The following is a 27,599-nucleotide window of genomic DNA, read 5'->3' on the forward strand; positions in this document are numbered from 1 at the left end:
AATTTTTGATTCACTAAAGTTAACAATACCCAAAAGGAGAATTTGCCATTGACAAGTAATTGTAGATGAATGTATTGGATAAAAGGTCAGAGGTCTACATCCTGCAGCATCAACAGAATTGGTTAAGCTTAAATGCAATAGATCTAAAGGCTTATCATATTCATGGCAAGTTTTAAGCTCAGGCCATAATACCCTTTAGTTTCCATAGATATGGGTGGCGATAGTGGTAAAGAACACGCCTGCCAATGCAGGAGACATAAGAGATGCAGGTTTGATCCCTGGGTCGGGAAGATCCCCTGGAGAACATGGCAACCCACCCCAGTACTCATGCCTGGAGAATCCAATGAACAGAGGAGCCTGATAGACTACAGTCCAGTTCAGTTCCATTCAGCCGCTCAGTTGTGTCTGACTCTTTGCAACCCCATGGACTGCAGCACGCCAGGCTTCCCTGTCCATCACCGAACTCCCGGAGCTTGCTCAAACTCAGGTCCATCGAGTTGGTGATGCCATCCAACCATCTCATCCTCTGCCATCCCCTTCTCCTCCTGTCTTCAATCTTTCCCAGCATCAGGGTCTTTTCCAAGGAGTCAGTTCTTCGCATCAGGTGGCCAAAGTATTGGAGCTTCAGCATCAGTCCTCCCAATGAATATTCAGGACTGATTTCCTTTAGGGTTGACTGGCTTGATCTCCTTACAGTCCAAGGGACTCTCAAGAGTCTTCTCCAACAGCACAGTTCAAAAACATCAATTCTTTGCCACTCAACTTTCTTTATAGTCCAACTCTCACATCCATACATGACTACTGGAAAAACCATAGTTTGGACTATATGGACCTTTGTCGGCAAAGTGATGTCTCTGATTTTTAATAAGCTGTCTAGACTTGTCATAGCTTTTCTTCCAAGGAGCAAGTGTCTTTTATTTCATGGCCGCAGTCATCATCCACAGTGATTTTGGAGCTCAAGAAAATAAAATCTGTCACTGTTTCCATTTTTTTCCCCATCTATTTGCCATGAAGTGATGGGACTGGATGTCATGATCTTTGTTTTTTGAACGTTGAGTTTTAAGCCACTTTTTCAGTCTCCTCTTTCACTTTCATCAAGAGACTCTTTAGTTCCTCTTCACTTTCTGCCATTAGGATGGTGTCATCTGCATATCTGAGGTTATTGATATTTCTCTCAGCAATCTTGATTCCAGCTTGGGCTTCATCCAGCCCAGAATTTCACAGTGTGTACTCTGCATATAAGTTAAGTAAGCAAGGTGACAAAATACAACCTTCAAGTACTCCTTTCCCTGTTTGGAACCAGTCCATTGTTCCATGTCCAGTTCTAACTGTTGCTTCTTGACCTGCATACAGGTTTCACAGGAGGCAGGTAAAATGGTCTGGTATGCCCATCTCTTTCAGAATTTTCTACAATTTGTTGTGATCCACACAGTCAAAGTCTTTCAAGTAGTCAATGAAGAAGAAGTAGATGTTTTTCTGGAATTCCCTTCCTTTTTCTATGATCCAGCGGACATTGACCATATGATCTCCGGTTCCTCTGCTTTTTCTAAATATAGTTTATACATCTGCAGTTTCTTGATTCACGTACTATTTAAGCCTAGCTTGAAGGAGTTTGAGCATTATCTTGCTAGCATCTGGAATGAGCCCAGTTGTGCAGTAGTTTGAACATTCTTTGGCATTGACCTTCTTTGAGATTAGAATGAAAACTGACCTTTTCCAGTCCTGTGGCCACTGCTGAGTTTTCCAAATTTGCTGGCATATTGAGTATTGCAGTACTTTAATAGCGTCATCTTTTAGGATTTGAAACACCCTAAAATATGTCAAAGAATGTCCAAACTACCACACAATTGCACTCATTTCACATGCTAGCAAGGTAATGCTCAAAATCCTTCAAGGTGGGCTTAAATAGTACAAGCTGAATTTAGAAAAGGCAGAGCAACCAGAGATCAAATTGCTAACATCTGTTGGGTGATAGAAATAGCAAAGGAATTCCAGAAAAACATCTGCTTTATTGACTACACAAAAGCCTTTGACTATGTGGATCACAACAAACTGGAAAATTTGAAAGAGATGGGCATACCAGACTCCTTACCTGCCTCCAGAGAAAACAGTATGCAGGTCAAGAAGCAACAGGTAGAACCAGACATGAAACAAAGGACTGGTTCCAAAATGGGAAAGGAGTATGTCAAGGCTGTATTTTGTCACCCTGCTTATTTAACTTATATGCAGAGTGCATCATGTGAAATGCCAGGCTGGATGAAGCTCAAGCTGGAATCAAGATTGCCAGGAGAAATATCAATAACCTCAGATATGCTAATGATACCACCTTAATGACAGAAAGCAAAGAGGAACTAAACAGCCTCTTGATGAAGGTGAAAGAGGAGACTGAGAAAGCTGGCTTAAAACTCAATGTTCAAAAAACGAAGATCATGGCATCCAGTCCCATCACTTAATAGCAAATAGATGGGGAAAAATGGGAACGGTGACAGATTTTATTTTCTTGAGCTTCAAAATCACTGTGGATGGTGATTGCAGCCATGAAAGTAAAAGACACTTGCTCCTTGGAAGAAAAGCTGTGACAAACCTAGACAGCTTATTAAAAAGCAGAGACAACACTTTGCCGACAAAGGTTCATCTAGTCCAAGCTGTGTTTTTCCTGTAGTCATGTTTGGATGTGAGAGTTGGACCATAAAGAAGGCTGAAGGTCAAAGAATTGATGCTTTCAAACTGTGGTGCTGGAGAAAACTCCTGAGAGTCCCTTGGACAGCCAGGAGATAAAACCAGTCAACCCTAAATGAAATCAACCCTGAATATTCATTGTTAGGAGTGATGCTGAAGCTCCAATAGTTTGACCACCTGATGCAATGATGTTGGGAAAGTTGAGGGCAGGAGAAGGGAGCAGCAGAGGATGAGATTGTTGGATGGCATCACCGACTCAGTGGACATGAGTTTGCACAAGCTCTGGGAGATAGTGAAGGACACGGAAGCCTAGTGTGCTGCAGTCTGTGGGGTCGCAAAGAGTTGGACCCGACTGAGCAACTGAACAACAAAATATTTGAAATATGAAATCATATTCTTGACCCCCCCAATACCTTTATTCCACTCTTCTATCTGAATTCTATATATTGTTTAAAGCTCAGTTCAAAACCTGTTTTCCTCTTGAAAGCTTTCCCCAAACTTCTCAGCAGGAATACATTGTACCTTATGTCTTATATCACTTATGACATTTTGATCTTTGGATCATAGTTCTTTCTATACACATCTTCCCTGATAAATTGTAAATTTCTGGAAATTAATAGTTATTCACTTGCTGCATCATTTCCAACATGTGGGACAGTTATGTATGTGTAATGGAAAAGGTCAAGATAAAAAGTTTGTTTCAGCTCCACGGAATAACGCATGTGATAAGGTTTCTTGATTTCAGTGAATCCTAATTTCCTAACCTTCAGAATTTGGGAAATAATGCTTACCTCACAGATTTGTTTTAAGGACTAAAAGAGTAAGCTATTATCTTCTTTACACACATACAAAGGCCTTCAATAAGTACTTGTTTTTTTTTTCCTTATCTCTTTCCAAAATGTGTACCATAGTATTTTGAAACTAACCTCAGTAAATAACAATAAATCTTAATGATGCCCAAGACATTGAGGGCCTGAACTCGGGTGATGATATGGGAAATTTAAAGGAAGAGATGGATATCAAATAACATTATAAGCTAGAACTGACAAGAAACAGTGATTAGCTGTGGTGAATAATGGCTGAGATTTTGAGTCTGGAATATCATACCATTTAATAAATACAGACCAAGAATTTGTTTGAGAAAATGAGCCAAAGGCAGTAAGATTAGGCAATACCATTCTAAAGGAAAAGTTGTAGTACCAGTAATTTCATGGGCTTCGTGGAAATGATCTGGGTCACCAATAATGAAAGACTATATTTAAAAAACTCAGCCTTCATATTTCCCAACTTGACTGTCAGTGTCAAACTTTGACTATTAGAAGTAAGGAAATCTGGAATTAAAGTTTGATCTAGGAAAGAAGTGAATGTTAAATCTTAGGAATTCTTGAACCTCTAAATTAGTAGTTTCCTTTTGTCTTCTTAATGGAAACTTTCCCTGTAACAAGTTATGTTGCCACCAAATGATAATATTTGCTTATTATTACAGATTTTAATAGGAAGTTCAAGATCTTATCACTGTGCTCATTGCATATAGTAGTTAAGGGAAGTCCTGAAATATATTTTAGTTAAACTCTTTACCTTGCTGACTTTACAGTCAAAATTAGAGAAATGATATGTTTTAGAACAACCTAAAAATAATTCAGAGGAGATATTATACATTATAGGCATAAATTTTTAACTGTTCAACTTTTTTTTGACATGTTCCTTGTTACAATTATCTTGAACATGCAATTTAAGTAAGCCTTTTTAGTCCATACAGTGGTACTGAAAACTAAAGCTCAGTTGAAGATATCCAACATAACTTTTAAAATAAATACTTCTAAAGGTTTTTAAATAGAAAGCCCTACATACTTCTTGCAAAAATTAAAACAGTTGTACAGAAATTAAAATGTTAAATTTTCTCCCTTTCATCCTTTTCTGGCCATGCTTCCCAAAGTTAATCATTTTTAAATTTAATTTATATCTTTCCACATTTTTATATGTGATGTATATTTAATTTTTGTGTTGGAAATGGATATATTACATTTCTTGTTCTACAGTTTTTTGTCCATTTGATGTCATGGGCATTTCACCATGAAAGTATGTGTAGTATTAGCTTATTCATTTAAATAGCCAAATAGCAAGCAAAATTTTGTTGTTTTGTGGTTTATACCTTGTAGATACACTAATAAATTTTGGCAGAATACATTGCAGCTGTTAGGAAGCTTAGACTGAAGTGTGGACCTCAAGTGTAAATTCAGAAATTTTTGACTTGTGTTATTACAGTGAAAAATATAGCATAATTTGTGGATATTATTAGTAATACTTTGGGGGCTTGTGTGAGACTTGTTTGGCCAGATGAGTGTGCCAATGTTTGTATAACAATGGAAAATATTTGCCTACTGTGGACAAAGCTTTTTGTGGTTCCGTGTGATTTTTGTGTTACTTGCTCAGTTGTGTCTGACTCTTTGCAATCCCATGGACTCTACCCCACCAGGCTCCTCTGTCCATGGAATTCTCCAGGCAAGAATACTGGAGTGGGTTGCTGTTCCCTTCTCCAGGGGATCTTCCCAACCCAGGGATCAAACCCAGGTCTCCAACATTGCAGGCAGATTCTTTACCGTATGAGCCACTAGGGAAATACGATAATATTGGGGCCATAGCTCCAGATAAGTGACAGTATTATAACAATGCCTTTTTAAGGATTATGTATGTGAGTGCTCAGTTGCTCATTCTTGTCCAACTTTTTCAAGTCTTTGCGACCCCATGGACTGTAGCCCACCAGGCTCCTCTGTCCATGGGATTTTCCATGCAAGAATACTGGAGTGGGTTGCCATTTCCTTCTCCAGGGGATCTTCCCGACCCAGGGATCAAACCCTCACCTCCTGCATTGACAAGTGGATTCTCTACCACTGAGCCACCAGGGAAGTTATGGGGGTAACAGTAACTTCGTGAGCTTCATAAAATGATTTGGGGCACCAGTAATGAAAAGCAGGATTAAGAAACCAACCCTTGGAATTTTGTGTTTTACATGTGGCATAGTGATAAAAAAAAAAATCTGCCTGCCAATGCAGGAGATGCAGAAGACTGGGTTCAATCGCTGGGTCAGAAAGATCCCCTGAAGTAGGAAATGGCAACCCACTCCAGTATTCTTGCCTGGAAAATTCCATGGACAGAGGAGGCTGTGGGCTATAGTCCATGGGGTTGCAAAGAGTCAGACATGACTGATTGAGCATGCACACAAAAGCACCCATGTAATCATTAAAAAGGCTTTGTTATAAAGCAGTCACTTATCTGAAGCTATGGCTCCAATGTTACCTAAAAATCACATAAGACTTATCATATTAAATGACTCTTGCTATATCCTACATTAGAGGCATACTTATTATGCTCGTATTAAATTTGCATACTCAATAAGCAAAATGCTTTTACTGTGACCTCACAAGCACTCAGATTTGAAGTGGTGTATGAAATGATATGTATTCTAACTATTCATTGATATATGTCTCACTTCCCTTTATTTTATTCATAGATATGACTTGGAATGAACAGGAAAAGACTGAACTTTTTGCAGATAATTTTTGTAATGTATGTGGAGTGGTGCTTCAGTTTGAATCACAAAGGATTTCACATTATGAGGTAGGTTAAAAACAATGGGAATAGAGTATAAAATAGATTTTTAAATGCAGCAGATAAACTTTATGTGTTATCTGGTTTTGATACTTATGAGAATCCTGTGTTATTATTTCCCTCTGATAGACGAGGAGCCTAGCTCAGTGAGAGACAGTAATTTACCCACTTAAGTTTGGGAAATTTGGGTTTAAACTCAGTCTCTTTTGACTCCAAAGCATATTTTCTTTTCTTCATATCATTCTGCCTCCCTTTCTATCTATCAAATCACTGTATGCTTCGTGTCCTTGTAGTAAATATAAGGAAAGTTTTATAAGGCTTGAATAGGAAACTATTAATGTGAATCAAGGGATCTCATTGAACTCCAGAATTTTCAGTAAATTTACAGTAAATGAAGGATAAAAACAAAATGAACTAGTCTTGCACTTGATTTAACTACATATTTTTAAGCCCAGTACCATAGAATTCTAGAGCTAAAAGAAGGAATGTTTAATATTCTTACTTCTTTAGTTTATTGATAAGAAAGCTGAAACCCAGAGGAATAGTGATTAACCATAGCTAATCTTGGCATTATTAAGCTTAAAGACGATCTCCTCTGATTTCATATCTAGTGTTCTTTCCTTTCATTTAATGTTGTCTCCCATTTCTACATCGTGTTATCAACTATTGGATTTTTTTCATATGTGGTATCTGTATTAACAAAAGTACTAGATACATTTACTTAAAAGAAATATAATGCCAGTTCTACTTCAAAAACTAGAAACACCTGATCTTGTTTTGCCCATTACTAATCTTATTGGCAATTGTATCTCGGTCCTTATGTTGATTTGGATTCAACTATTAATACTATAATTATAGATGGTGAAATTGTGTTGGCTGTGGATTGAGAGGACCTAGGTTCACTCAGTCGGTAAAGAATCTTCCTGCAATGCAGGAGACCTGGGTTCGATTCCAGGGTTGGCAAAATCCCCTGGAGAAAGAAATGGCAACCCACTCCAGTATTCTTGCCTGGAGAATCCCATGGACAGAGGAGCCTGGCAGGCTACAGCCCATGGGTTCACAAGAGTCAGACATGACTTAGTGAGTAAATCACCTCAACTAGGTTCAAGCCATTGTTGTCTAACCCTGGCCAAGTCACTTTACCTCTCTGAGCGTGTTTCTTCAGGCTGCAAAATGGAAGCTAAAATCTCTCTTACTGTTCTTGTGAAAATTAAATGAAATCAAACGTTTGAGTGTGCCTAGCACATCCAGGCACCCCAAAGCTCAAAGAGTTAATAAAGAGAAACACATAATCAAGGAGCTCTGTGATAACCATGGTTGGAACCATTTGAATTTAAATTTGAAAAATCGCTTTTATGGGCTTATGAAGTACTTACTATTCAGTGTAGAAAATGTACAAAATTATGAGAAAATGTGAATCAATCATAAGTCTGTCACTTGTGGGTAAGCATCATTTAATTAACTTCTCTTTAGCTTATATGATTCCAGTATGCTTTCTAAACACATATACATTTTTACAAAAGAGAATTGTATATGTTGTTTTGCGCTTGCTCTTTCATATAAGAACGTATTCTGAACACTTTGTCCTATCATTACATCTCTTTACTTTTCTATAATAGTTTATTGACTATAAATCATTATGTTATATAATATTGTAGCATATTTTTTATTTAAATTCCAGTGCCATCTATAAGTTTAGTGCTTAAGCTTGTTAAATAACCAACTCAAACTATACATGACTTTCAAACTATATTTGAAAGCACTTCCTTACAAATATCCTACTTGTAAAGGTGATTTTTTTTCTCTTTAATATACAGCTTGGTTAATATTGTCAGACTATCTCAGCATAATATTTATTGTACATGTAATATAGGACAGTACTGCAAAAATTTTGAATTTTAATGAGGTTGCACTTATTAATATTTCCTTTTGTATTTATGTTTATACATGTTTAAGAAACCATTCTCTGTATTTTTGCCAGATAAATATTTCCCTCTATTCTTTTCTAATACTGTTAAAAGTTTTATTTCTTGGGTTAATGTGTATGATCCATCTGGTATTTATTTTCATATATGCAAGGTGATAACATTGTTTTCCATACAGATAGTAGGTGTTCCAGCACTATTTATTTAACAGCTCATTTTTGCCCCACTGATGTGTAGTGGCATCTCCATCATAAGCTACTTTTCATATATACTTTATTCTCTTATTATGTTTTATTGTATTACTCTGTTTGCCTGTCTTGAAAATAATTTCACCTTATTACTGTAGCTTTAAAATATATCATGATACTTAATAGGGGAAATTTATATGACAGAAAACTCATTATAAAGTTAAAAGACAAGCCATAGATTGAATGGTATTTATATTCCAATAACTAACAAAGGATAGTATCTGGACTATATATCAGAACAAGAAACAACCCAATAGAAAAATGGGAAAATGATATGAACAGGCTAGAGTAAAAATACTTAACTTCAGAGGTGATCATATGGGAAATGCAAGTTAAAATGATAATGAACTATCTTATCAAAACCATCATACTCGCAAAAATTAAAATCTAATAGCACTTAACACTTAAGAAAATATAGGAAGTCAAAAACACTCATTTGTGCTACATTTGGAGTTGTAAACTGCTTCAGCATCTTTGGAGATAAATTTTATAGTACCTATTAAAGCTGAAAACCCTCATATAAGCCAGATAGTCCATATCTATGTATCTACTTTAAAGAAACTCTTGGCCATTGTATTAGGAGATACATTTACATATGTTCAGTGCAGAGATGTTTGTAATAAGAAAATAATCAGAAACACAACTGCCTTCATTAGGCGATTTGATGGGTAGCATATGGAGTAGAATATCATGCAGCATGTAATATGAATGAACTAGAGCCATATGTATCAATATGGGTAAATCTTATATAATATTGAGTTATAAAAAGTTGAAAGGATAGGAATAGGCTGATTCCATTTTCATAAAAAATTTTAAATGACAGTAGTACATATTACAGTTCATAGGTACATGCATATCTAGTAAAAGAGTAGAGGAAATGATACAAAACAACTTTAAGACAGTAGTTACCTACTGGGGAGAGACCAAGGAGGAAGTGATTGTTGAAATGAGGAGCTAGGACTTCTTGTGTAAAATTTTACCTCTTTTGAAAAGGAGATCTGAAACTGGAGCCCATTATACAGAGTGAAGTAAGCCAGAAAGAAAAACACCAATACAGTAACTTACTAATGCATATATATGGAATTTGAAAGATGGTAACAATAACCCTATATGCAAGACAGAATAAGAGACACAGATGCATAGAACAGTCTTATGGACTCGGAGGGAGAAGGTGAGGGTGGGACGTTCTGAGAGAATAGCATTGAAACATGTATATTATCATATGTGAAACAGAACACCATTCCAGGTTCGATGCATGAGACAAATGCTCAGGGCTGGGGCAATGGGATGACCCAGAGGGATGGGATGGGGAGGGAGGTGGGAGGGGGGTCCAGGAAAGGGAACACATGTAAACCCATGGCTGACTCATGTCAATGTATGGCAAAAACCACTACAATATTGTAAAGTAATTAGCCACCAACTAAAATAAATAAATTTATTTAAAAAAAAAAAGAAAAGGAGATCTGAAAGAAATAGAGAAAAATGTTAAAATCTGTTAAAACTGGGCAGTGAGTATGTACTTCAGCTATATTCCTGTGTATATACATACACACACACACACTTCACAATTTAAAATGCTGTAGATAGAGTAATTGCCTCACAGTATGTGCTCAGGCATGTTAGTGTCCCTTCTATTAACATCAACATTTTGGTTATTATGTATTTTGTTATATATGTGTTCAGAGATTTTTTTTAATATGCTTAACCTAGAAAGGTTAATTTCCTCACATAAAAGAATTTGAGAGGTAAGCAATACAGGGCTGATGTGACAGGTTCATAACACTATCAGAGATCTAGGCATTTTCTTTCTACTCTGATGAACTAGCCTCTGTCCTCAAGAGCCCCCATTGTCCCAGATGACCTTTACGTCTTAATTCCAGAAGCAGGAGAGAAGAAGATGAGACGAGTTCATCCCCCATTCTGTTAGGAGACTTCCAGAAGTTCTACCCAACATTTCAGATTACATCTTATTGGCTAGAATATAGTCACATGGTTACATCTTGCTGAAAGGGAGGCTGGAATATGCTATCTTTTTGCTGGGTATATTGCCTAAGATGTGTAACTAAAGAAGAAGAAAAATTTGATATTAGACAAAAACTAGGAGTTTCTGTCAAAAACTAAAAGTTATTGGTCTCTAAATTGTAGTGTTATTTTCATTTTAACTGAGATTTAGAGCTTTGAAAGCATGCGAAACCTTTCCATAAACTAGGCACACACTAAATATATTCCAACTCACAGATGCTGTCCTCAGATTCAAAGAGGTGTAAATTTGAGGTGCCTCTGTTGTTGAATAAACAAAGTCATATTATATCTTTTTCCAGAGTGAAAAGCATGCTCAAAATGTTAGGTTTTATTTTCAAATGCATGGGGAACAAAATGAAGTGCCTGATAAGAAAATGAAGATGGATGTTAGGAATTTTCAGGTGAGTGGCCTATGATGGTGTTGTAATTCAAAACTTAGTTATTGAGTCTTTCTAACAAGATTGTGCTTATTTCAGGAGCATAGAAGTGAAGTAGTGGACAGAAACAAATTTTGTGGTCTCTGCCACATGGTTTTTAGCTCCTCAGTTGTTGCTCAGTCTCACTATGTGGGGAAAGTCCATGCCAAAAAGCTGAAGCAATTAATGGAGGAGCGTGATCAGGTATCTCCATCAAGATTTCAGCCAGCAATGGGTAAGACTACATTCACCTCTTTAGCTTCAATACAGAGTCTCTCTATAATTTTTTCCCATCTCTGCTATCCATTTGTTATTGGAGAGAATTTTAATCTGCCACAATAACTTGGTTCTTCTGCTCAGTTAATCTCTTTCTGTGCCCTTGTCATTTCATATAGAGATCATGATTGCTAGCTAAATTTTAAGAAATGTTGTGACCTCTCCTTTTCAGTTTATTAAATCCAAATAAAAACATGTTTGCTATAAAGAAACAACAATAAGCAACCTGAGCTCTCCAGTTTCTAATCAAATTATTAAGTCATAGTTTCTTCTTACTTCTTCCCCTTGGCATCTGTCTCATTCTTTTTTTTTTTTTTTTGCTTTAGTACTTTACAAAACATTATCTCATAATGTGTGTTCAGACCAATGTCTTCACCATAATATAGTTACGTTGCAGCATTTTCTGACTTTAACTGTAGACAAAAAAAAGTGGTATGGAATCTTCTACCCTGATAGCTCATTCCTTTCTTCCTATGAATGTAAAGAAAAAGTACCATTAGCTATATCAATCAGCAGTTATTGAAAACTTACTTTATGTTAAATCCAGAGATCCAGAGAACTATATAACATGTTGCTCTGTCCTTCCAGTGATTTTGGGCCACCAGCACATGAGAGAACTGACCCGCAGATCTCACTTTTGGCCTAAAGTGGCAGAGTACACTCCAGCCTGTATTTTGAAAATGTTGTGTGCTATAACAAAAAATAATGATTAATCCTCTGGAGTAAATAATTTACCATATTCTCACTAGCTTCAACATTTTAGGAATAAAGCATGCCTGGCATCACAATTTTACCTACATTAATTTCCAACTCATAGCATAGGCCACATCAGCATTAAAACATATTGTTTTCTTAATAAATGAAAAGAATTATTTTTAAATTTATTCTAGTCTCTCTGATTTTTGTATATTTGTTTTTCTGCCTGTCAGTCAAGAGGGACAGAATCAGTGTACCACACAAAAGAAAGCGTCTTGTAAAGCCTTATCTTTAGTCCCCCAAATTCATAAATTTGGGCTCAGGAAGGAGACCACATGAAAGAGCTCTGAAATAACTGTAATTGTGGGAACATAAAATTTTATAGCCTTGAATAACTTCATAAACTGTATTTTGATATGAACACCACTGAATAGAGATGTTCTACTTACTATGCTACTCAAGAAAGACATCAACTTAGAAGTTGGTACCCGTCTCTTTTACCCTTACTAATTTCAAGAACCATCCTAATACAGCTCTCATGCCTTCATTGATTGCTGAATATTGCTTCCTGTATCTTTGTTGGAGACACTTGGTGACAGACTTATATTGAATTACTTTTAGCCTGAGTACCTTTATCCAACAGTGCTGTGTGGAAAAAGTCCAGAGATAGTAGGTTTTTAAAGAACTCTAACTTTCTCTAATATTTTATAATGAAAACATGTGGATCACTTTTCATTATGACTGTTTCAGCAGGTGTGCCCATTACTACTTCTGCAGAGTCAACTTTTCTGAAGCCCCTTGCTGTCAAGCCTCCTCCAGGTGGGATTAAAGACGAGATTATGCCTTCCTCTTCCAGCAGTGCTTTGGATTTGAATAATCCAAACAAGTATTGCAAGCTCTGTCCTGCTTCCTTTAACAGTCCATTAATGGCCCAACAACATTATGTTGGGAAAAAACACAAAAGAAATGAAGCTAGGAAGAAATTTGTAGACAAGATAAGAGAGAAACCTCTTCCTGCAAAATCAGATGCAAATGGTAAACAGTAAGAATATCCCAAATTTCTTTCTTAGGAAGTTTATAGTTTATAAAACATACTGGGTTATATATATACCATTTTACTCTTACTGAATAGGAGGTTGCTAATACTCATGGGATCATCATATAATTTTCAGTAAGGACTTTTGAGTCCATGTAGGTCTGTCTGTGGTTTTCTGAAAAATGAGACCCAGAAAGGTTTAGATGACTCTTATTGATCAAATATGGGAATTACCATGGTTTCATGTTATATTATAGGTACTTACAGAAAGTATTTTAAATTAGTATTATGTAGTTATTTCATTCAGTCACTAAGTATGGCTTAAGTGTGTCTTGGGTGCTACGCTAGTCATTCTTGGGAATACAAATGAAGATATACCACTTTCTCTGATAAGGGCAAGTGTATAAACTACTTGGGTTAATAGCACTTCATTGCAAGAGGCTGCAGACATGGATTTTTGTGTACATATTTTTGATAACCAGAGGAGTGAAATAAAATGACTCAAAAAATCTTTTGAAAGGAAATGTATGATTTGCATTGATAGAAGTGGGAAGGAGAGAGGATGAACAAAGGAACTTAGGAAGAGTGGCAAGAATTCTGGCACAATAAAGATTCTGATCCTGACTGGAGTGATCCACTTGCTCGTCTAACCGTATTTTTTTTTTCATTTTTCCCCCACAGGCACCTTCTCACTACTAGTGTATTTTATTCCCTTTTCATATTCTCTCTTCCACCCACTTCTTTTCCTCTGCTCACTATTATTTTTCAGTTCTTTCCTTACTAGACTTTTCTGCTTCATGCAAAAATGTTCATTACTCCCTCCTTGAAGCTCTATTCTGTTATATGTAACTTCTTATGTTCTTGTTCTTTTCTTGTGTTTCTCTTTCTTTTCTGTTTTATTTGGGGGCTCTTGCCTACATGTCAATGTATGGCAAAAACCACTACCATATTGTAAAGTAATTAGCCTCCAATTAAAATAAATAAATTTTAAAAATTAATTTTAAAAAATTATTGCCTAAATGTAGGCATTCCCATGATTCCATTATTGACCTTAATCTGTAAAATAATCTAATCCATTCCCTTGATTTCTTATCTCATCTATATGCTTATGACCTTTCTGTAAAGCTTTAGACTCATATATCCAAAGAGGACCTGGACACCTCATAGCCATTTCAAATCCACTCAGTCATTCCAAGTAGAAACCTGTAGTTAACTTTAAATCCCCCAACACCCTCTACTTCACTTTCTGTATCTAATGAAGCACCAAGCCATGATTGTTTTACCTCCTGAATATTACTGTCACCTTATCTCCTGCTCTGCTTTTCTTATACTAGTTCAAGCCCTCAATATCTTTCCTAGAGCTTTGCTATTCAAAGTGTGGTTTGTAGCCAGCATCATCAGCACCACTTCAGAACTTGTTAGAAAAAAGAACTCAGGTTTCACTGCAGACCTACTGAATCTAAATCTGCATTTTATTCATTTTAACAAGATCCCTGGGTGGTTTGTGCTCACAATACATTTTGAGAAGCATTGTTCAAGAATACTGACACAACCACCTAACTATTCTCCTTCCATCAGTTTTGTCTCCCCAAATCCACCCTCAATTTAACCACTGGAGTGTTTCACCTAAAGTGCATATCTTTCTATGTCACTTCCCTGCTTAAAAATCCTTATTTTTCTATTTTCTAAGGATAAAAATATAAGCTTCATAGTTCTGTACCATCTTGTCCTGTTTTCCTCCTCCAGGCTTATTCCCTGCTACTTCCTGCTGTGATCCATGTGGGTCAGAACCTGCAAAATGCTTTTAGTTTCCAGAAACTACTACCCCATTTCTTGTCTTTGTGCCCTTCATGCTGCCATTTTGCCAGGAACATCTTCATGTCCCTCTTCTCTTGACCAACTCTTACTCATACTTTAACATGCTACCGCCCTGTAAGTCTTTTTACTTCCTTCAAGGCTTGTCTTCTCTGCTTCCTTAACCTGCATATCTAATTATCTCTTCCTGTGTCTTTATCTCCCATTAGAATGTAAGATCTTTGAGGAATGGGATTTCATCTAACTCATCTGTATTTCCATTCCTAGAGATAGAAACTGGCACAGAGTAGGCCTACGTCAATAGAGATTAGTTTAATATATGAATCAGTGAACTATTAACCTTTATTTATTGAATGCTAACCCTATGTTTGTATAATTAAGTTTGGTGCTTATTGTGATTCAACATCTCACCAAAAGTTACATAGAAATCGGTGTTTTTATCTAGAATTTTAAAGAATGTCGATTTAGACAAATGTAGAAATACAAGTGGTAGGGCTCCTGAAAGTCATGAAAGTTAGAAGATGCGACAGACTTGATAATGTATTTTTCCTGTTGCTATGCAGAGGGTTCTCTGAAATAAGTGGCTTCTAGTTTAGCGGGATTAGGTAAATTGGAACTGAAAAGAGTGTCAGCTCTGAGAAATATGTGTACTCTGGTCACTTCTGAAAGGAGGGTTATTTTAGACTCTGGAGTTGCAAAATTACTAAAATGAGAGAAAGAGGATTTTGGTGAAATTTTCATCTGGCCAGGGAGAGGGGGCTGCTGATCATCAGCATAATTTAATCCAGTCATTGAAGTCATTTTACATTAGCCTCTGAAGCTGGAAGCTCAAAAGGATTTTCAACCCTGCCTGGACTATTTCATTTTGATTACAGTAAACATTTGAGGATTAAAAAATAGCTGGAGCGCTGTTGTACAGCAGAAACTAACACAACAATATAGAGCAATTATATTCCAATTTAAAAAAAAATTAAAAACTAGCTGGAGAATTTAAATTAGCCGATGAGAATTTCAAAGAACAGCAACAGCAGAAGCCCATATATTATAAGTAAGCAAGCAGTAAGACAGAAGCAATTTAACATGTGCCACTTTAATTATTTTTACTCTTCACCTATTTTCTCCCTTCTTGCTGTTTTTGCCTTCTTTTTTATCTGCTATTGTTTATATATGTTTCTACTCTATCTAATCTCTTTCTCTGTTTCTTCATCATTCTTACTGCTCTCTTCATGTCCTTCATCCAGCCCAGATCTTATTAGCACAGGAATGGCTACCATAACGATATGGAGCTAAAGTATGTATGTATTTTTTATGTATTGTATTTGTTTTATTTTATTAATTTATAGCCCCATTATTGCACTTATTGTCTCACCTTCACCTGTAACTCAACGTACCTAACATTGAATTAATAATCTTCCCTAAAGCCATCTTGAATTTATCAAGTTTTTTGTTTTTGCCAATAGTAGCACTATTTTTAGTCACCTACACTTGAATCTTTGAGGGCATCTTTGACTAAACCCCCCTATACACTATCCATCCACAGTCTTATCAAGTCTTCTTAGAACTGTTTCTCCTACCTGTACCCTTCCATTGCATTTTGACTACCATCACTTTAATGCTATAACCACTTTCTAGAAGGCTTTACTTATACCTCATTGTTATTCTCTCACTACCTAGTAGCAAGATTTCAACCTAGGATCAATTCCACAGTCTACCTGTTCTACTTTAACATTCAGAATACTTAGTGATGCTATGGAAAATTATATAAGGCTAGAGATTGGGTACCTCTATTGAGTCTTAATATCCAATCTCTGTGACCTTTTAGTCCTACTTAGTACTTTTCCTTCAGTTTCTTTTTAGCAGTAATTTTTAAACCTACACCACCTTCCAACACTCTCTTCTACTATTCCTCAAATCCTTCAGACAAGCTTATTCCTTATGCCATCAAGAAAAATGTGACCATCACATGTGGATACCAAGCATCTTACCCTAACCAAATAATCCTTTAACCTTGAGTTTCCCTTTCACTACGATACTTTCCCCTTCTTTTCTTAGCCAAGGTTTTTGTTGTGTTCTTGTTTTTCAGATGTGCTCTTACTGTCCTCACTGATATTCACTCCTCAACTCACTGCCATTTGTTGCCACACATCCCCCCAGCCCTCCACACCACCACTTTACTATTTCACTGAAACTGTTCCTCGCAGGGTTGTTGTGACTTCTAAATGTCTAAATCCAATAAACATCTTTGCTCCACTCACTAAACATTCCTCTTTAAAAATATCTACTTCCTTAGCTCCTTTGACATCACTTTCTCCTATTCATCCTTGCAACTCTGTCCTTTACTTCTTGACTTTTAATGGACCCTCTCCTCCTCTACCATCTAGTTTAAAGAGTGACACCATCCAGGGTTTTTATCACTATGTTGCTATTCCTGTGCCCACCCACACATTGTCCTCAAGAGATCTCATCCACTCTGTCTTAACTACCCTTTATCCTCAGATTTCTCCAAAATTACTCTAAGCTATCCTTTCCCTTTCAAATTCCCATATCTAACTGCCTGTTGGACACCTTTACATGGAAATCTCAAGGATATAGCAGACTCTGTGTGTCCAAATTCAAACTCACCATTGATTATTCTCCCATGTCCTTAAACAGTACTTCCTTATGAAATTCCAATTCAGTTAGGATCACCATCCATTCAGTCATCAAACTATGCTGAGTTATTTTAGACCTCTCTAGATTCCTCCTTCCCCCTTATCTCCCATGTTTAATCAGTCATTAAATTTTGTTAGATTTAATGGTAAATATTTCAGCAATATCTCTGCTCCTGTCAGTCCCTACTGTGATCTTTCTAGCCCATGCTCTCCTTATCTCTTGCCTGGTCTGGTATATTTATGTAACTGTGGTCTCCTTACTTCCATGCTTGCTTCTCTCAAAATTACCTTCCATATTGCAGTTGGAGAAGAGATTTCTCCAAAACACACAGTTGACCACGTTGCTGCTGCTACTGCTGCTAAGTTGCTTCAGTCGTGTCCGACTCTGCGCGACCCCATAGACGGCGGCCAACCAGGCTCCGCCGTCCCTGGGATTCTCCAGGCAAGAATACTGGAGTGGGTTGCCATTTCCTTCTCCAGTGCATGAAAAGGAAAAGTGAAAGTGAAGTCGCTCAGTCATGTCCGACTCTTAGCGACCCCGTGGACTGTAGCCTACCAGGCTCCTCCGTCCATGGGATTTTCCAGGCAAGAGTACTGGAGTGGGGTGCCATTGCCTTCTCCGACTGACCATGTTACATACTGCTTAAACCACCTCATGGTTTCCCAGCCCACAGAATAAAAAGTCTAGACTCCTTGTGCTCTGTGTGCTCAGTTGCTCAGTCATGTCCGACTCTTTGTGACCCAATGGACTGTAGCCCGCCAGGCTTCTCTGTCCATGGAATTTTCCAAGCAAGAATACTGGAATGGGTTGCCATTTCCTACTCGAGGGGATGTGCCCAACCCAGGGATCAAACCCATGTCTCTTATATCTCCTGCATTGGCAAGCAGGTTCTTTACCACTGCACCACCTGCTAGACTCTTTAGCATAATATAGAAGTCTTTTTGATCTGACACCCTTTTGCCTCTCCCATGCCATCTCCTTATATTTTATTCTACAATTCCAAATTTCAAGAAGTTCCTATAAATACTTCTGTGCTTTTTTCAGCTCCTTTCACCATTAACTATTTTTCCAAGTTTAACTAAGGCTTCATCTCCTTCAGTAGCACTCTTCAGTTCAGTCAGTTCAGTTCAGTCACTCAGTCGTGTCTGACTCTTTGCCACCCCATGAACCGCAGCATGCCAGGCCTCCATGTCCATCACCAATTCCCTGAGTCCACCCAAACCCATGTCCATCGAGTCGATGATGCCATCCAGCCATCTCATCCTCTGTCGTCCCCTTCTCCTCCTGCCCTCAATCTTTCCCAGCATCAGGGTCTTTTCCAATGAGTCAGCTCTTCGCATCAGGTGGCCAAAGTATTGGAGTTTCAGCTTCAACATCAGTCCTTCCGATGAACACCCAGGACCGATCTCCTTTAGGATGGACTGGTTGGATCGTCTTGCAGTCCAAGGGACTCTCAAGAGTCTACTCCAACACCACAGTTCAAAAGCATCAATTCTTCGGCGCTCAGCTTTCCTCACCATCCAACTCTCACATCCATACATGACCACTGGAAAAACCATAGCCTTGACTAGACGGACCTTTGTTGGCAAAGTAATGTCTCTGCTTTTTAATATGCTATCTAGGTTGGTCATAACTTTCCTTTCAACGAGTAAACGTCTTTTAATTTCATGGCTGCAGTCACCATCTGCAGTGATTTTGGAGCCCAGAAAAATAAAGTCAGCCACTGTTTCCACTGTTTCCCCGTCTATCTGCCATGAAGTGATGGGACCGGATGCCATGATCTTAGTTTTCTGAATGTTGAGCTCTAAGTCAACTTTTTCACTCTCCTCTTTCACTTTCATCAAGAGGCTCTTTAGTTCTTCTTCACTTTCTGACATAAGGGTGGTGTCATCTGCATATCTGAGGTTATTGATATTTCTCCCGGGAATCTTGATTCCAGCTTGTGCTTCCTCCAGCCCAGCGTTTCTCGTGATGTACTCTGCATATAAGTTAAAGAAGCGTGGTGACAATATACAGCCTTGACGTACTCCTTTTCCTATTTGGAACCAGTCTGTTGTTCCATGTCCAGTTTGAACTGTTGCTTCCTGACCTGCATACAGGTTTCTCAAGAGGCAGATCAGGTGGTCTGGTATTCCCATCTCTTTCAGGATTTTTCACAGTTTATTGTGATCCACACAGTCAAAGGCTTTGGCATAGTCAATAAAGCAGAAATAGATGTTTTTCTGGTACTCTCTTGCTCTTTCGATGATCCATCGGATGTTGGCAATTTGATCTCTGGTTCCTCTGCCTTTTCTAAAACCAGCTTGAACATCTGGAAGTTCACGGTTCATGTATTGCTGAAGCCTGGCTTGGAGAATTTTAAGCATTACTTTACTAGCACTCTTCAGACTCCCATATTATACTAAGTGTGTCTGCTTCCTTGAATTCCCATACCTCTTAAGTATACTTCTCTTATCTTTTATGAAATGAGATTGAAATCCTCTGTTCATGTATCTGTTTCTCATTTGAATTTGTGAGCAACCTGCCCATTTTGTTCATCTTGTACCCCTAGCATCTGGCATGATACTTGGTGCCACAGAGGTGTTTAGTGTTTGTTGAACAGATTATTTGAATTCAGCACACCATGCTTATTTCTGTCTCTTCCATACCTGATATTATTTTCATCCCCTGGAATGCCCTACCTGCTTTCCTTATAATTCAAATCCTTTTCCTCTGAAGTCCATCACAACTTCCCTCACTGCCCTCGCTCTTGGTATTCTCCCCTTCCTCTGATTTCTCATAGGCTTTACTATTCATTGACAGTTGCATTATAGTTTCTTAAGTGAATTGGCCCCTTGAGATAGGGATTGTATTTTTATTCTGAAATATATTTCTCAGTGCTTTATAGTCCAATGAATATATATTTTTCCTCAGTATTTGATAATTGTTTATTGAGAGGCAGAGTCATGTAGTGGGATAAACATAGATTTGGAGAGGTGTTTGAGTCACTTGCCCAGTTGCACCTTAGATTCCTCAGGTATAAAATGAAAATAAGGCTACTTCACAGGATTGAAAAAAGGGTGAAATGAAGCAGTATATACCATACCCATCACAGAATAGGTCCTCAACAAATGTTAGTTTTCTTAAAATATTGTTTCCCTGTCATAATTTTAAAACATGTAAGTTGTACATTTTCTATTTTTATTCATAAGCTAAATCCCATGTTAAGTTGCATTTTTGCTTACATGTAGCTCTCAATTGATTTTCCCCATTTAAGATATTAGACCAATGGTTCTCATTCTCGACTACATACTAAAATCATGCAGCGATCTTTTAGAAATCCCAGTGCTCAGGCCATCCCTCAAATCAATTAAATTAGAATTCCTGGGACTCACATTAGTGTTTTTTTCTCTTTTTTAACTCCCCAAGTGATTACAATATAGAGCCAAGATTGAGAACCATAATGTTAGACTATAAAAACATGCATTCCCCTAATCTCTCCTTTGAAATCAAAGACCTTAGTCCAGGGAGTTATAAGATAGGACTGTGATTAGGAGAAAAGTCTGTCCCACATGTGTGTGTTAGGTTATGGATGATTTTGAAAGTTACCAGATACAAAGAAACTTGAGTTTCTGGGTGAAATCAGAAACAAGGAATCCTAGCAGGGCTGAGGGGAGCAAAACTTGACAGGCCCAAGGAACAGACTCAGATAGGAGAATGGATAGTATGAGAAGCAGTAGAGGTAGGTTTCAGTAGGATTAGACCAGGAGTTTTTATCTTGAGACAAATACATAGGTTTTGTGTCTTCACAGAAAGGGTTTACACCATTTTCATACATTATTTTCTCAGAAGACTGTATCCTAGAAAAAGAATGTCAATGTGTTAAAAAGACAAGGGCTAAGGTAATAGAAGCAGACCATACTTTTCCAGAACTGCTTCTAGGTCTTTCATATGTGACCTGCAGCTCCTCTAAACTACTGTATTGCCTGTATTATAATCTTCTGATATAACTTGTGAAGAAACCAAGGAAGAACTGAGGAGAACATTATATATACTCTATAAGCACTAGACAAATGTGTAAAACCTCTGAAATATAATCTAAGTTTATAATCATTGGAGATCATCTAGGCAGTGGTGCGTAATGGTGCCTGCACAGAAAAATCAACTAGAATGCTTTCAAAAAGTAAGAAAGCTTAGTTCTACCCCTAGAGATTCTGATTAAATTGGTTTTATGTTGAGCTGTAACGTGAATATTTTTAGAGTTCTCCATATGGTTCTAATGTGTAGCTAACATTAAGAACCACTAGTCTAGGGGAAACCAGGAGTCCTGCTTATCTTGCATAACTTGGGTGCCCTCAGAATACATGGCCAAGTGAATCTGGGCCTTAATTTTCCCACCTGTTAAATAACGTTAGCTATAATCTCTGGAAAGGATTTTTATAAGCATGCAGAGTCCTGGATTCAGTTCTCAGCTTTGCAAGGAGGCCAGAATCTTCAAAGGTGACTCGCCTCAAATGAAGGACTTCCCAAACCAAAAACAAAATTGCAAGAAGGTGATAAATAATGAAGGAACTGTAAAGGCACTCCTTTTAAGGTTTTTTCCACCCATTCTTTGACAATAATTAGATGGGATATTGTTAAAATACAAATTCCCTGTCCCAGTGTATCATGTTATCCAGAGGAAGGGGTCTGGGGATCTATATTTTTAACTCACACTCCAAGTGATCCTTATCAGAGAAGGCTGGGAAACATTGCAGTTTAATTCACTGTCTTCTGTTATTGATTTATGGTAGGAGCATAAATAGATATTTCAGTTCCCAGGTTTGTAAAAAATAAATATATCATTTAGATTATCCTCTTTTTGGTATCAGTAATATTGGAAACCAAATTATAATCAGAAGTGACTTGGAAAGTGCAAAAATCAGCACAGGAAGAGAGGATAGTTTTGAAGAATCATTTATTCAGACTGACGGACCTGGCTGAGCTCTCCTGGGCCCACTGCAGAGAATACATCAATAGTGAACATAGTCCTCATGTGCTTCAAAGTCAGAATCTTTCTTTCCCTTTGACAGTAGTTTCTTGTCTCTATGAATAATCTTTGCTTGGACATGGCCAATACACCTAGTAATGATTAATTTAGTGTCCTTTAAATGATCAATTTGCTGTTTGATTTAAAAAAAGATAGCCTTGCTGGACCCTAAAATCTCTGCAGCCATCAATTTATTGCCTCTTCTTTAGAATGAGATTGTATTTATATTTACCTTAATAAAATTTATTAATTTACATCTTCTGACCAAAGAGAAAGTGGAAGGATGATAAGATTAAGAAAATAAAACTTAACCTATCACCTGCTTCTAGTTCTACCTATCAGTCAGAATAGAGAGGTAACTAGTATACCTATTCTATAGTTCTTGACTCTTATGAAGTGGTAGCTAATAGTTTTATTTGAGAATTTTGCTTTCAGCACTTATCTTGAGAGTAGGGCTCACTGAAATTCTCTCTAAAATCTGTCTATGGAAATTACTTCTGGTAAACTAATGCATTACAGTGATTTCAGCTAAGAGAGTAAACATTTGCCTTTATTCATCTTTAATATTTTGGGATGTTTCAAGTTTTAGTTGGGTAGAAAGAAAATTGGAGACAAACAAAAAGAGGTTGGTTGAGGGATTAAGAGGCAAAGATAGATTAGGCACACTACATTTGAAGTGTCTGTTGTACTTTCACATAACAAAAATAAACAGGCAGATACCAGTTTCTTAAAGAGACCAAGGCTGGAGCAGCAGTGTGGTGTAGTATGAAGAATTTTGGACTTTAAGAGACGTGGGCTCTGAGAAGCTATCTCTGTTACTGACTCTGTGACTTCAACCAAATCGTTTTATCTTCTCTAGGCCTTATCTTTAAATTGGGGAAAGTTCAAGTAGATGATTTCTAGTAAACTCCTGTCCAGCTATGTGATTCTAAGTATATTCCTATTGACCTTTTTAACTTGAACTCTGTTTTTTCCAGCATTTAGTATGAGAACCTACGATTGTCGTATTTGTAATATCACCTTTACATCTTTAGAAATGTTCCGGTCTCATATGCAAGGAAGTGAACATCAACTTAAGTAAGAATTGCTTACCAAAGTGCTCCTATGATACCAAAAACCAGGGGTTCTGTCAAGTATCTTTACATGTATTTTACAAACTTTCTAGACATTTATTTCCCTAAGAGTTGATCCTGGGTATGGTTGGTAGTATTTGTAACATATTGTATGCTAGTTCCATCTTCCAGGGAGTTCTCTAGCCATGATATTATGCTGAAAGAGCTGGCTCATGGGCAACCCTCCTGACCAGACATCTTTGGAAAGATGCTAAAGGATCATTCTCAGGCTAGCCAGATAATTCAAATAATCACTGTAATCCTTGGAAGGTTGGCTAGTTCCAGAGATTCAGCTATCCATTTGTCATCCTTTCAGTGAGGTATAATGGTTAAGGAAAAAGGTCTTGCTGTTAAACAGAACCAAACTGGAATACCAGATCTTTCTACCAAGTAACTTTGGACAGCTCTGACATAAAGTGGATATAATGAAGTATAAAAATACGGGCAAGGTCCCTTGCCTGGCACATTGTAGGAGCTTAGTACCCATTTATTCCAATTTGTTCTGTTATTTTAAGGAGGAGAAGATTGACTGAACAGTTGGGGACTGGATAAGTCAGGTAGTGGGACAGAGGGGCACTTAAGTATTGTATATTTATTTTGTTGCTTTGAGTATAACTTACATTATTCTGGTAGAAAATATTTGTATTATTGAGTCTGAATACCAGGTAGCTAAATTGTATAACTAACCAAATTAACCTTCATTTAGACTCTTTTTAAAATTTAAGAGTTCCAGAATAAATAGCTGCTACATTTATAGATCTATACAAGGAACTGATAATCAGAACTTTTTACAGCAATGTGACATGCAGATCAGACCATCTTTAGGGCATTAAATATTACTGGTCCTTTCCCACACATCCCAACATGCCTTACATTTTTAAGTACTACAACAGTGTCAGATATGTCTGCTTCTTTGTACCTATCTTCCCTTTCATCCCAGGTCTGAAAATTTTTTATGTATAAAAAATTGTGAGGTGCCTAGGAGATATCTGACTATCCCTGCTTCTTCTCTTTGGCATACAAAGTCATGATTTATAGCTTTTATATTAAGGTAGGTTTTAAAATTTTGCTTGGGCCTCTGTTGTATTTGTTTTTTACAAACTAGTATTTTTGAAAGCAAAGCAAATATTCCAAATAAAATAATCTAGTAACAAGAACTTTCTACTGTCTTATTTGCAGAGAATCCATTGTTATCAATCTAGTGAAGAATTCAAGAAAGCCACCAGACTCTTTCCAAGATGAATGTACAGATTACATCAAAGTACAGAAAGCCAGAGGATCAGAACCAAAGACTTGTTTTAGAAAGATGGAAGAAGGTTCTTTGGAAGCCCGTGGGTACAGAGAAGCAGTTGATTCCAGATCCAGACATAGAATGTTCGAACAAAAATCCCCATGTGAGACTTTCTGGACATATCCAGGACCATATAATATTTCACAAACAGTGGAAAACCAGTTACCTCATTGCTTACCAGCTCAATCAAAGAAAACATATGACTCTTTTCAAGATGAACTGGAAGATTATATCAAAGTGCAGAAAGCCAGAGGACTAGATCCAAAGACTTGTTTCAGAAAGGTAAGAGAGAGCTCTGTGGAAACCCATGGTTACAGAGAAATTGATTCTGGACCCAGACCAAGAATGTGTGAACGAAGATCTTCATTTGAGACTTCTCAGACCTACCAACGACCATACACTACTACTTCACCAGTCGAAAGCCAATTACATCACTGGTTACCAGCTCATTCAAAGAGGACATATAATTCTTTCCAAGATGAACTTGAGGATTATATCAAAGTGCAGAAAGCCAGAGGACTAGAGCCAAAGACTTCTTTCAGAAAGATAAGTGATAGCTCTTTGGAAACCCATAAACACAGAGAAATGGTTGATTCCAGACCCAGACCTAGAATGTTTGAGCAAATACTCCCATTTGAGACTTTCCAGACTTATCCGGGATCATACAGTATTTCACAGGCAGAAGAAAACCAGTTACCTCATCCCTTACCAACTCATGACAGCAAACAGAGATTAGACTCTGTGACCTACTGTCAACCCACCAGAGACTGTTTCCAAGAAAAACCAGTACCCCTGAGCCTTAGTCAGCAGGAAAATAACTCTGGCACATACAGTGTAGAATCTGAAGTTTATAAGCACCTCTCCTCAGAAAACGATACCAATGAGCATCAAGCAGGTCATAAGCGGAAACATCAGAAGAGAAGAAGGCACATGGAGGAAGGTGAACAAAGGCCAGAGAAGGAACAGTCCAAGCATAAAAGAAAAAAGAGTTATGGGGATACAGATCTAGACAAGGACAAGGGCATTGGGGAAGGGAAAAGAGACAGAGATAAACTCAGTGTCAGTTCAGGAAAGCTTAAGCATCGAAAAAAGAAAAAAAGCCATGGCGTACCCTCTGAGAAGGAAGAACGTAAGCACAAGAAAGAGAAAAAGAAACCTGTTGAAGAAAAAACGGAAGAGGAAATGCTTTGGGATGAGTCTATTCTTGGATTTTAAACTTTTAACTTTGTTCACCGAAGGAGAAATAGAATGGGGGAATTTAGACAAAGATAGAAACATCCAATGAAGAAAAAGAGAGGTGAGTACAGTCAGTGTCAGTTCAAGAAAGCTTAGTTTTTTTGTGTGTAAAAGTTGAAATTGACTTGAAAGAAGAGACAAACAAGCCTAAACTTCGCCTCTGAGAAAGAAGAACAAAAGAACACAGTAAGAATGTAAGAGAAAAGGAAGCCAGTTAAAAAACAAAGGTGTCAGTGCTTTAGGACGAATCTTCTCTTAGATTTTGAACTTTTCAGTTGTGTTCCTTAAAGGTTGAATTGAAGAAATAAGTCGAAGAGTTTGGTTTCATGAAATTCATGTTATTTGAATTTCCCTAAGTGAACAGTTACCTTAACCGTTAACAAAAGCCAGGTGAAGTAAGAGTATTCAATATGCCTTTTCCTCAAGTTATTTTTCCTCATTTCTTAACGTGAAAGAAAAATTACATGTTTGCTGCATATAAAGCAATTTCTCTTAATGAGGCTGTCTCTGCTCCTGTTCATCCGGTTGCTGTGATAGTGAATTATTGACCTATGGGAGAAAATTAATTTGAAATGAGAAAATCAGCAGGCATTATAGAATCCATCCTCTGTTTGGGTTGTGTTAGTGTTGGTGGTATTTTTTATTGCTATTATATGTTTGTTTATGTTTCTTGGTTTTCTCCAAGGAAAATATGTGAAGCAGTTTGGTTTGATTTTTTGTTCATTTGTTAAATATAATTTGCAGTGTATTTTTGTATTTTTTAGTTCTGAAAGTGGGAAATGAAACAGTCTATAATAAATGTAGATTATCTATAGTTTTAAAGAGTTCTCAAAAAGTACTGAGAAAAAAATCAGTCTATATTCTGTAAATGTTTATATTATATTAAAGTGTTGTAATTTCTATGTATTGTTTTATGTAAATAATTATTTCCCAGCTGAATATTATTTTACTTGGGGAGTAGGAGGGGAAATAAACAGTTTTCACTTCTGAGATCACACTGTAAACTTTTTTTTTTTTTTTTTTCTGTTTTCCTTACTGGTATTTCTATTTTTTCTAATTTATTTTTTTAACACCAAACACATTTTGTATTGGGGTATAGCTGATTAAAAATGTTGTGATAGTTTCAGGTGAACAGTGAAGGGACTCAGCCATACATATTCATGTATCCATTCTCCCCCTAACCACCTTCCCATCCAGGCTGGCACATAACATTGAGCAGAATTCCATGTGCTATACAAGAAGTTTCTGTTGGTTATCCATTTAAAATATAGCAGTGTGTACATGGCCTTCCAAAAGTCTTTAACTATCCCTTCCCCCTGGCAACCATGAGTTTGTTTTCTAAGTCTGTGAGTTACTTCCTGTTTCATAAGTAAGTTAATTTGTATCATTTCTTTTTAGATTCCACATTTAAAGGATGTCATATGATATTTCTCCTTCTCTAACATACTTCATTCAGTGTGACACTCTCCAGGTCCATCCATATTGCTGCAAATGGCCTTATTTCATTCTTTTTAATGGCTGAGTAATATTCCATTGCATATGTACCACTTCTTCTTTATCCATTCCTCTGCCAATGGA

The 27,599-nt window shown here is 37.2% G+C and overlaps 1 protein-coding gene across 39 annotated transcripts in view; it reads left to right on the forward strand.

Annotated features, from left to right (window-relative positions):
• ZMAT1 (zinc finger matrin-type 1) overlaps positions 1–27,011 on the forward strand; it is a 146,953-nt gene extending 119,942 nt beyond the window's left edge. For 12 of the 39 annotated variants that reach the window (XM_081565630.1, XM_081565622.1, XM_081565623.1 and 9 more), the window contains 5 exons: positions 6,191–6,297; positions 10,960–11,134; positions 12,625–12,906; positions 23,360–23,459; positions 24,674–27,011. In XM_081565630.1, coding sequence (XP_081421756.1) covers positions 6,193–6,297; positions 10,960–11,134; positions 12,625–12,906; positions 23,360–23,459; positions 24,674–26,000 — 1,989 coding nt within the window. In that variant the 5' untranslated portion in view covers positions 6,191–6,192 and the 3' untranslated portion in view covers positions 26,001–27,011. Of the gene's footprint in view, positions 1–6,190; positions 6,298–10,782; positions 10,885–10,959; positions 11,135–12,621; positions 12,907–15,470; positions 17,816–23,359; positions 23,460–24,673 lie in introns of those variants that run through there. The other 27 variants (XM_081565627.1, XM_081565619.1, XM_081565618.1 and 24 more) reach the window with 11 other exon arrangements.
• The last annotated feature ends 588 nt before the right edge of the window (positions 27,012–27,599 follow it).

The sequence above is a fragment of the Giraffa tippelskirchi genome, chromosome X (genome assembly GCF_054371585.1).
Source record: "Giraffa tippelskirchi isolate mGirTip1 chromosome X, T2T-mGirTip1v1.2.pri, whole genome shotgun sequence".
NCBI classification, from domain to species: Eukaryota; Metazoa; Chordata; class Mammalia; order Artiodactyla; family Giraffidae; genus Giraffa; species Giraffa tippelskirchi.